Source organism: Balaenoptera acutorostrata, chromosome 1 (genome assembly GCF_949987535.1).
Source record: "Balaenoptera acutorostrata chromosome 1, mBalAcu1.1, whole genome shotgun sequence".
Classification (NCBI taxonomy): Eukaryota; Metazoa; Chordata; class Mammalia; order Artiodactyla; family Balaenopteridae; genus Balaenoptera; species Balaenoptera acutorostrata.
In genome coordinates this window covers 48,517,786-48,529,497 of record NC_080064.1, presented here as the reverse complement: position 1 = coordinate 48,529,497, position 11,712 = coordinate 48,517,786, and the positions used below count along the sequence as shown (strand labels likewise).

General features: G+C 47.6%; 1 protein-coding gene across 1 annotated transcript in view; it reads right to left on the bottom strand.

The window, feature by feature from the left end:
• Nucleotides 1-5,514: 5,514 nt before the first annotated feature.
• The window catches only part of C8A (complement C8 alpha chain), a 65,142-nt gene continuing 58,944 nt past the window's right edge, over nt 5,515-11,712 (bottom strand). The window contains exons 10-11 of the mRNA XM_057535110.1: nt 9,869-10,091; nt 5,515-6,170 (exon numbers count right to left, since the gene is read on the bottom strand). Of these exons, the coding sequence (XP_057391093.1) occupies nt 6,019-6,170; nt 9,869-10,091 (375 nt within the window). The 3' untranslated portion in view covers nt 5,515-6,018. The remainder of the gene's footprint in view (nt 6,171-9,868; nt 10,092-11,712) is intronic.

Sequence of the window (11,712 nt, the reverse complement as noted above, 5' to 3'; positions counted from 1 at the left end):
CAAGACCACCCAGCTCGAAAGTGGCAGGACTGCCTCAGTCCGAGGGCGGCTGCCACAGGGCTCCCCAACTTCCTGCTGCCACAGGATCGGGTCCAGTTTCATTGTAGGGTGGGTGCATGCCCACCTGCCCGCTTGCACAGAAGAGATAGAAAGGCCTCTAGTCTGGCATATCCCTGCAGCGGAGAAGCAGAGCCGTTTAGAAGGCTTTGCGGCAGAAGAACAGAGGGATCAGACCCCACACCACCACTTCCTAGCTGAGAAGCCTTGACGATGTCCCTTACTGTCTCCATGCCTCAGTGTCCTCGTCAGAATATAGGGCCAATAATCGATGGCACAAGCATGAAGCTTGAGTGACACAACATACGCAGAGGGACTGCTCTCACCCCAGAGTGCCTGGCACATGGCAATGCTCAACTGCCTTCCCATGCTTGGATGCTGAACCAACCCTGCCTGACATCTGGCCCTTGGTACCCTGCCTAGCAGCTCTCCCTTGTTGAGCATGGAGATTGTATTTTACGGAAAGGAAGAGGAGAGGGAATAGGACTTGCCTTTGCAGCAGTGAATCTTGGAGGATTGTCAAAGGAAGTCAAGAGGCTGGTCTGACATTCACCTCTGTGCAGGAGGCTGCTCCGGAGCCCCGGCACTCCCATTATCGGAGGCTGCGGCCACCAGTTATCTTGCGTCTACACCTTGCAACCCCAGGTGCTCCTTCATCTATCACTGGCCATTGTCTGGCATCCACTCCTCCTTCCCCCACCACCTCCCGCCGAAGGGGCCTCCTTGTTAATAAGCCAGTTTGTTCAGATCCTGAAAACTATCTGATTCTGGCCCCTTTTATCCCAAACACCATCCATCCATCAACTGCCGGCTCCACATGCTTGGTTAGGAAAATAGGAATGGGAGAGAGAGACAAATAATAGATGAAACTTCTTAGCTGCTATCTCTAAAGAAATAGGATGGATAAATAGATCCGTCAGACATGTATCATGCCACTGGACAGCAAAGTCCATTTGTGAAAAAGAGGTTAGGATGGGAGGATTTATCTCACATTTTAAGCTGTTAATATAGAAGGGAAACATATTTTCCTTTCTCTCTCCCACAGGGGCGGGGAAAACCCCTGGGCTACGAATGCAGAATTTTTAACTCAATTTGATGGGCTTTCGTTCACTAAGGTGGAAAAGGTGGGCTCTCTCTTAAATGTATACAGCCTCTAAGAGTAGCGTGGGCTGCCCTCTGATGTACCAGGAAGGTTGTAGGACCCGGGAGTCCTGTAAAAACGTCTTCCATGGGGTTGTCTCTCACGAGTTCCTACGTGCTCTGTGCAAAGACTGTTTCAGAGCCTTTGCCTCTAGCACGGAGGGGCCAGAGAGAGAACAGCATCCTTTTACTAGGAAACCCCTAGGTGTTTAAAGTGCTGTGCTAGGTACTGAGGCTCCGAAAGTAAATCTGTGTCCCCATCTGCCCTGCAAGGTGTCACTGGGTTGGGGAGACTATAGTGACAGAATAAGTTGCCTACAGTGATAGGGTATGGAAATGCTCCATATCAGGGAGTAGCACCTGATGAAGTATGGGGGAGTGGAAGGGGTCAGGGTTGGCTTTCTGGGTGAATGGACACGTAATCCATACCCTGCAGGGTGCTGGTGAAGAGCTGGGAGAAGCTGGGGGCTGGCAGGTGGGGATGCTTCTCAGGTCGTACGTACAAAGGCCTGGAGGGGACAAAAAACCTATTTGAGGGATTAAATTGGAAATAGTTCATTCATACAACAAGTATTTATTGAACCCCCCTCCTAAGGCCAAATACTGTTCTAGATACTGGGGATCAAGCCATGAAAATGCTTGCATATTAATGGGGGGGGAGGCATACCAAGAAAAAAATGTATAATCTCAGGTAGTGATAAGTGCCATACCAGAGAAAATAAATGAGGGTAACGTCTTTGGAGGGGTATTATTTGAGCAGAGATGTGAATGAAACAAGGGAGTGACTCTTGGATGAACTCCTTTAGAGGATGAACGTTTCAGGTGGAGGAGAAAGCAGGTGCAAAGGTCCTGAGGCATGAGAGTTTGGCATGTGTGAGGAATAGCAAAAAGGCTTCCATGGCTGGAGCAGCATGACTGCAGGAAGAGTAAATGGAAGGAAGTGACGTCAGAGAGAGGTGAGAGCTAGGCGTTCACGGCTTTGTTGTCCTGTTAGGGAGGACAGATTTTTAGTCTATTGGCTCATAAAGTCTGCAGAGGGAAATAAAGATGGAGTGGTACATTGGCATCAGACCAGAGCAAACCTTGTGAATCCAGGTTAAGATTCTTGTGCTTTAAAATGATGGCTGTGGAGTGTTGAAGCACCAGGAGCTCCCAAGGAGAGCAGGGATGTGGGTGGAAAGTGGCCATCTGTGGAAATCTCCCCAGGACCACCTACTGCTGCCCTCAGGAAAGGCCCAGTGACCAAACCAATGCTCCAAACCCAGCTCTCCCCAGCCTGAGGGGGGACCAGCGACCACCCCCAGGAGCTGAGCAGTAATTACTTTCCACTCCCCTCGTGGTTTCCCACCACTCGACTCTGCACATACTATTTCCTCTGCGATGTCCAGCCCCTTCTTCACCTTTCTCTGCTTTTTAAACTCCCACTCATTCCTAGACTCTGCTGGCCTCGTCTCCTATCCAGGCTGTCTGGCTTCCTGCTGGTATGGGACCTGGGGCGTGGTTCACAGGCCTCCTCCATCAGGCCAGGCAGTCTTCCAGCGCTGGGACTGTGTCTGATTCATTCCCGGCCCCCCAGCACCCAGCCCGGGGCCCAGCACAGGGCTCCCCAGGGTGCTCACCCATTTCCCAAGCGAGGGGGTAGAAGCCCCAATTTTCTTCACGGAGAAGCGTGCTTCTGCTAATCTATGTCACATACCTTTCCTCAAACAGTACCTGGTGGCTTCCCTCTGCCGTCTCTCTTTTCTGCACTGTGGTTTTGAAGGCTACCCTTTCTCTCTGTCCATTTTCTTCACGCTAAAGCCATCTAGCTCAGAAGAGATTCATTGGGTGCTGAACTCTTTAGATCTTCCTCTATCTCAAAGCAGAAAAAAAGAAAAAAGCCTCTTCTTATTGCTTTTCATTCTGTCATTAATTTACTTTTCAAAAGACACCTTGTCACGCTGAAGATTATATCTTTAAACCGTGTTTTTACATCCACTACCTATAAAACCGTAGATTATAGATCTCCTGAAAAGTCCTGAGGGAGAATACATTTGATGGGTTTTATGCCTTTTGCGTGGTGAGAGCCAGGCATCCTTGAAGAGGGAGAGGCGCTGATCTGGTGAAGGGTAGCTGCTGCCGAAACTGCTACTGCCACTGCTGTATTGTCATTTCTAAAGCTGCTGGAGATGCAGCGTCCTCAGAGGAGCGGGGCAGACATTGGCCTTGGTGCTGTGGCTCAGACGATGGGAAGATGGCATTGCTCGGCTGGTTGTTTTGGCTCACAGGTGATCCAGGCAATTGTCTAATCCCAATGTTCTCATCTCACATCTAAAGGACTACACTTACTTCCTGATGAGCTTCCTGGCCTCTGGTTTCTTCCCTCTCCTCTGCGCCCCACACACAAAATCCCTCCACTGGCTGACAGCCCAGAGCAAAGGTGGAGGAGCACGTGCTTGATGGACTGCATTCACACCCTGGCCAGCCTGCCAGCTCTGTGACCCGCCAGGCTCAGCCTCGCAGAGACTCTGTTTCCTCATCTGTAAAATGGGACTCAGAAAACAAATCTTAGAGGTCCTTGTTAAGATTAGATACAGTACGCAGATAAACCTTACCGTGGTGCCCTTTTGTTACACACCCCGTGAACGTGAACGTATAATGACTCCTCCGCTCTCAGGAATTCTCAGCCTTGGCTGCATTGGAATTGCCTGGGAAGCTTTTATTGATTGATTGATTGATTGATTGATTGATTGAAGTATAGTTGATTTACAATGTTGTGTTAGTTTCAAGTATGCAGCAAAGTGATTCAGTTTTATATACTCACCCACGCACACACACATATATTCTTTTTCAGATTCTTTTCCATGACAGGTTATTACAAGGTACTGAATATAGTAAACTACTGATCTCTGGCTCTCATCTGCAGAAATTCAGATTGAATTGGTATGGGGTGCAGCCTCTGGACATCAGGGTTTTTAAAACTGCCCAGGTGATTCTCATGTGCAACCTAGGCTGAGAACTACCGCTTTTAGATCAAGCTTGAATGTCCTCTGTAAACTGTCCACTTGGCCTGGCCAATCCGCCTCTCATCGCTTCCTAGGATGTAACTACTGCTCCACAGTAAATAACGAATGGAAATTAATTATTCATGGAAATTAAAAAGTAAATTCATGACAGGATGAGAAGGAGTATGGGAGTCTTTTTTCCTTCTTTCAGATAGATCTAAAGAGTTCAGAAACAAACTTCTAAACTATAAGCTTTAATTAATAATAGTAACAATAAGAGTGATGCTAATAATTTTGCATGTGACAGGTATTGTGCTAAGTATTTTATATAACTTATTTTATTCCCACTCCGTATTCCAACACATATACACCTACATACACCCCTAATATTCTTTCTGAGGTTCAAACTTTGTGACCATGCTTTTTTCTATCTAAAGTTCTCTTCCCTCTCTGCCTAGTTCAAAAATCCCTCAAGGTCAAGGTCAACCCCCATTCTGTATATTTAATAGAGACAAAGAAAGGTAAATCTCTCTTCCACCTGGCCTCCTTTGGCACTTATTTTGTGTGCCACGTATTTTGGCATTAACTCAGCAATTCACTTCCTGTGTCCCTAAAACTGCTTCTAATTGTTTCATGTGTGCGTGCGTGTGTGTGTGTGCCTGTGTGTGTGTGTATGTCTCATTATCACCCAAAAAAGATTGAGGGTTCTGGAAGGATAGGGAGTGTTGACTGATACACACATATCAGTCAACATATGTTTCTTATACCAACTGGGACCGCAGATTCCACCTTCAAGGAGCTCACGATCTATAGGGGAAGCCTATGGGTCAACAGAAAAGTCAGTGCAACACACACATTCTCTGAGGCCTGATTGGAGTGCTGTGGGGACACTGAGGCAGGATGATGTGACTGGCTCTCCCACAGGTGGGCCTGGGCACGTGAACTGGCCAGCCCCCAAGATCCACATTCTACTCTGGGAGGCTGACAAAGAGGGACCACATTTTTGAACTGACTCTTGAGTTCATTCCCTCACTTCTTGCACAGATGCTTGTTAATTCCCTCTGATTCAAGGCACAGCCCTCACCTCTGGGGACGCAGTGCTGCCCTCCAGATTACCGTCCATGGGGAGACAGGTCATAAATAGTCACAGGAGGCGTGGGACCCAATATATAATTACTGATCATGAAAAAGGCAATGAAGGAAAAGAATAGTGTGCTGTGAGCCCGTTATTAGTGTGCCAATTATTTAATTGGGAGAAAGGTGATATTTGTGATAAGAACTCAAGGAAACAAGAGAGATTCATTGAAGGAATACGAGAATATGTTGAGTCCCAGTGAAGGAAAATTGAAGGAACTCAAGTCAATCTTTAATTTTTCTCCTTGTTTCAGTATGTCTGCTTATCTTACAAACTAATAATCGTTTTCTACAAATGAGCAAATATTGTTATCAAATAACTGAGATCGTTCTCATGGTACTTTGTTTTGTTGGCTACTGATAGTTTCAAGAGCGTCTGCCTGCCAAGATGCCTCTACCATCCTATAAGTTCCTCTAAGACATGAATCGAGATTTCTTCTTTTTTTTCTTTCTTTCTTTTATTTATTTATTTTTCAGTTGATCCAAAGTACTATGAGCCATTAATGCTCAACACCCAGTTGTGACTGACTGAGTTTTGCGGGTAATAGAACAGTTGGTTGTTGATGGCACGGCCTGGTCCAGGACAAAGAAAAAGTCCATGTTGATTGGCATCTTCTGTCAGCTGAGTGAAGTCGGTCGGTATCCAGCGGTCAGCGCAGGCAGTGACATCTGCTGCCTCAGCTGCAGCCTGGGCCCAGAGCCCTCAGCATGCCTGGGTTTGCACTCTGTGACCCGGACACGAGGTGCCTCCGTTCTGGGGTGCAGGATTGTTACACTCTCTCCTCCTTTCCCAGCTGCCCGATTTGCAAGCAGACCATGAGCTCCAGCAGCCCCAGTGACCGTCCGCCTTGGCTCCTGCATGGATAATTTCCCAGGGGACAAGGAGGTTAGCGTACAAGCGGGAGCTTGGATGGTTGAGTGAGGCCCATCCCGCTGCCCTAGAGTGCTCTGCAATCTCTCCTTGGGGAAATGCCTCCGTGTAGCCAACCCAGACCTCTGTGCTCACTGCCTTGCACTTAATTTGAAACTCTGGATGGAGTGAGAAGAGGCCACTGGGAGCCCATCTCATGAAATTGGAACCTGCAGTTCCACGGAAGATGGATAGCGGAGAGAGGCAGGGAGGCGCGTCTCTGGAAGAATGATGCCGAGCCAGTGGAGGGTGTGCAGACAGGGAACTCGCCCCAGCTGGAGCTTCACAAAGGCCAGCCAGACACCCTTATGGAAAGGATAGCTGGGCTTTTAAATGAAGGTTTGCAAATCAACCCCACTCAGACTCCAACGATGGGGCCATAGTGGGTGACAGGTTCTCTGCACAGAGTATCAGAACACATGCACTGACCATGGGCTGTCTCTAGATCTCCAGTTTATACAATCCCTCTAGCCTGGGGCTGCTGCCTCCTACTGACTCTGTGCTTTTGGACCATCCCATCTCCTCTCTCAGCCTGAGCTTTCACCTCTGTAAAGGAAAAGGGTGGACTGATCCAGTAGGATTTTCCATCATTATTTTTTTCATTACTGTTTTTTTTTTTTTCTTAAATGAAATCTTATATGGGCCCCAGCATGGAAGTCAGATGAAAGTGAAGCTGTTCTATTTGAAGCTGGGTGTCTATCAGGTTTGCCCTGCTCCTCTGGGGCAGCCCCTAGGAGACCCCAAGCTTCCTCAGATCTCAGTGTGAATATCATTGGATTAGATTATCTTCAAGTCCCTTCCAGCTCTGTCATCATACTCCCTGGTGGGGCAGGCACAGAACGGTTCTCTATTTCTCCCACCTCTGTGGCTCGGTCCCTACAGGCAAAGATTTGCGGGGAAAATCCCTCGGGACCTACGACAGTGGGTCTCCACGGTGGCCGACTCCTCCGCCTTAGACTTCCTTGCCAGATCGATCTCTGTCTGGCTGAAAGTTTAGTCTGATAGCCCCAAGGCCACCCGAGGTCCATACCCCTCGGGCATGGAACAAGGTTAATGGAACACCCGGGAGCTGCCTGCAGCTGACGGAATGTAATCATGCAGGAGAAATGGGACTGTGCGGAGGACCCAGCCCTCTGCTCCCTGCCAACCCCCTTGACCATTGTCATTGTGTCCCCCTTCTCCAGTGCCCATCATGTGTACATGTGACTCAGCATGGCCACCACCAAGCCCAGCACTGGATCATTGGAGAGGCATCTCTAGGTAGTCCACACTCCCTGTTCACTTTGCTCTATGCTCTGTGAACAGGGATCCAAGCAAGTCACTGGCTCTGAGGGCCCTTGACATGCTCTAATTCTAATTACCCAGGCAGAGCTCATGTCTGTCCCTTTAAGCCAGGTCAGCCCGATAACCGTGACCTGGGCCGTACCCTCCCTCTCCACTCCCCAAACTGATAATCAGTGCAATCATCTCAGACCCTCTACCCCCATCCCCCAAATTTCCAGACTCTTAGGATGTAAATTAGTAGAATGTAACAGTTAAGAGCTTGGGTCCTAACATCAGACCACCTGGGTCCAAATCCTGGCTTTGACACTCCCCAGCTAGATGACTCAGCGAGTTATCTCGCCTTCCTCCTGCCCCCATGTCCTCATCTGTGAATTGGGGAGATAATAGTATTGATATTTATCTCATCACATTCTTGGGGGAATAAAGGAGTTCGTGCACATAAAGTGTTGCAATAGTGCCTGGTACAGAATTTGTTGTTCTTTCTGTTCATTGACCTTTGGTCCCTCTGGAAAGTTGCCTGGCCAATGAGGCAAATGGGAGCTGAAACCCAGTCCAAACTCTGCTTGAAAAGTCAAGAAATCCCTGGGTCTGGAGCTGGGCAGTACCAACCCCAAGTGGTTTTCGTTGTTCCTCCCAATTTACCCACCTAACAGGCAGTTCCTTTTTTTCAATTCATATGAGGAAACTGTACCAGGCTTGGCCCTGGTCATTGTTCTGCTTGGTTTTTGTTCTCTGCATCCTCCTTCATAAGGACTCTGGAATTCACTCACCATCCTGGCTCACCCCTTTCAGAATTCCTCCTACAGGATACCAGGCAGCTTTTTGGGATCCAATTTGTACTCCCTTCAGCTCACAAAGGAGGGATTTAGATGTGGCACCAACCCAGGACAGATCTTCTACCAATAGGGCTCTATCTTCTTCGTACTTATTAGAATTGAGCTTGCCACACGAGTTAGCTAGTTTAATCCTCAACACAACCTGTGATGTAGGTACTGATATCATCCCCATTTTACAGGGGATGCCCACCCAACATGCCAATTGGCAGCACTGGGATGTGAAGCCCTATTTGACACCAGAGCTATGCTATCCTGCCTCCCATTTAGAACGACTCTCCCAATGAGAAAATTGTAACCCACCGTCATCTCATTTTAAAACCAGGCTCCTATCCCATCTCCACTGTGCTTCAGCAGTTTGTGTTCCAGACTTTTTTTTTTTCCTTTACATTTTCTTCATTGCAGTTGCCAAATGAGATTGATTTATACATTGATTTGGTAGCCCATATTTCTGCCATCATTCTATGTACTAAGTATGCATGGAAAATTGGAAGCATAGAGATTAGAACATGCATAGAGATTCTTGGAGCTCAAAGGGAAACATAGATGAGAAAGACAGGCCCCAGAAAGAAGAAACAATTAACTGGTATCTCAGTAAGTTAGTGAAATAGCTGAGATTCACACCCAGGTCTCTAGACTTCTTCATCTATAAGTGACATGGATTTCTAACCCTCGTTTGAGAACCTTCTTTTCTGATACCAGTTGGTTTGTGCTGCAGCTCAATATGTTTAAACGTTGAAACATTAAGCTTTATGTTACTTGCCCCAACCTTGTTTTTAGTCATGACTCCTTGTGCTATAATGACAACTTACTTATCCCTTGTAGTGGGTTGAATTGTGTCCCCCAAAAGATACGTTGAAGTTCAAACTCCATTACCTGTGAATGTTACCTTATTTGGATATAGGATCTTTGGAGATAAACTCAAGTTAAGATGATGTCATGCTGGATTAGGATAGGTCCTAATCCAATGACTAGTATTTTTATAAGAGAGAAAACAGAGACGTAGAGTGGAGAACACCATGTGAAGAGAGAGGCAGAGATTGGAATGGTGCAGCTACAAGCCAAGGAATGCCGGGCATTGCTGACTCATGCCAGAGGCTAGGAGAGAGAACAGATTCTCCCACAGAGCCTCCAGAAGAAAGCAACCTAGCCAGTACACCTGGATTTGGGATTTCTAATGTCCAAAAGTGTGAGACAATAAATTTCCATTGCTTTAAGCCACCCAGCTTTTGGTAATTTGTTACGGCAGCCCTAGGAAATGAATACATCCCTCCAGAAATGAATCCTATTATCCATATACACCTTGGTAAAAAACAGTAGTCATCTGAGAGGGTCCTAATGGCAAGGAGAAAGCATAAAAACCAGTAAATGTAGGGGGTCAGCCATAAAGCTCAGAATGTGGGTTTCCTAGAGCAGTGGGCAAGAGGGCATAGAACAGAGAGGCTGGGAACCCCAAAAGTCCTTTCTGTGCTGGCCCCTCTAAGCCAAGATAGGCTAGAACCTGAGTGAGGATGCACGGATCTTACCCTCTGCCTCCATTTGCTCACAGGCAAGGCCATGGCGACCCAGGGGGCACTGACATGTGCAGCTGGTACCATCGAGGATGGGCTTCCCATTGTTGAAGCAGGGCCCACAGCGGCAGGCATTGAATTCCATCAGGTACTGGTCCAAGGCTCGCCGCAGGTTCTGGCGCTTGGTCTCCAGAGGCCCCAGGTTCGTGTGCCGCAGTAGCTCATGGATGGGCTGCAACTGTGGGCACAAAAAGAACAGAGAGCCCCTCCCTGGGCTCTGTCCAGCTTCCCAGAGCCCAAGAACTGGCCTTCAAGCTTCTGGAAGGCCTGCTACATGCCAGGCACAGAGCCAGACACTCAACTTTATCCAGTTGTATTGCATCCTGGCAGCCACTCTGTGGAGCGAGTACGAAATCCCCCAACCCATGGATGAAGAAGCAGAGGCTCAAGAGTGTTTGAGTGACCAGCTCAGGACCACACAGTGGACCATGCTGAACACCAACCTACTTAACTCTGAAACCTGTGGTCCCAGAGGAAGACAAGAGCCCAGAAGCTATTTGTGCCAACTCATCCGCCCCCCTCCAGCACTTTTAGGAATCAGGAAGCGTATAAAGTATTTATATGTTTGTGTGCCTGTGTGTGTGTCTTTTATTGTCAACCTTCATTGCAGGAATTAATAAAGTCCTTAACGCAGTTGTGTTGCCACTGCTGAGCACCGCCCCTAATGGTGTGAATGTGGTGTTTGCCTGTGTGTATTTGAGGGTGTTGGGGGGATGATGGTGGCGGAGTCATTCACATATGCCCATTCTAGGCAGGATTGTAGTCTAGGGTTTCTTAACCTTGGCACTGTTGCATTTCCTGCTGGACAATTCTTTGTTGACAGGGGCAGGCTGGCCTGTGCATTGTAGGGTGTTTAGCAACATCGCTGGCCTCTACGCACTAGATGCCAGTAGTACCTTCTAGTCATGAAAACCAAAACTGTCTCCTGACATTGCCAGATGTCCCCTGGGGCGGGGAGATGGGGGAGTCAACCCCTGGTTGGGAAGTAGTGGATGTAGCAAAGAGCATTGACTCTGGAGCTAGAAAATCTGGCTTCAGATCCCAGCTCTGTAACTTCTAGCTGTGTGATCTCTGTGCCATTACAGGTGAAGACTTCCTTCCTCATCTGTAAAGTGAAAACAATAGTCCTACACTCCAGGTTTATTGTGAGGATTAAAGTTGAGAGATGGGGAAGGCCTGTCACATAGTCAAAGCTAAATAAATGCTGCTCACTTCCCAGCTGTGTGGCCCAGAACTCGTAATTGCCCCCCCCAAGCCTGAGCCCTGTTATCTATAAAATGGGAATAATAAACTACTTCTTAGAATTCATGTGAGGATCTAAAGAAGTAATGAATGTGAGATACCACTGCAAAGAGGAAGAACCATATAAAATAAAGCACCATTTTTATTAGAGTGATGATAGTAAAAAAAAAAAAGCCTACATTTTTCAAATTGCATGTATATATGGTTATCTTCAGCATGCTTATAAAGCTATATATTTTAACACATAACCATAAAATGAAATCTCTTTTCCAGATCTCTCATTTTACAGGAGAGTAACCTGAGGCTCTGAGAGGGGAGGGATTTGCCAAGGTCACAGAGCCATTCAGAGGTGGGACTGAGCCCCACTGGAGCAAACTCACTTCTCAAGAATCAGAGGTCAGTAGGGCACTCACCATGCTTTGAATGGGTTCCTGGAAATGTGTACAGAAAGACCCGTGGCAAACAAACCTTGACCTGTGGCCAGGGGCTGTGCCTGAGGTCACCAGGCTGGTCATGTCAGGACTGGCTGGGCCCCCAGCCAAGGGGAGAAGACCATT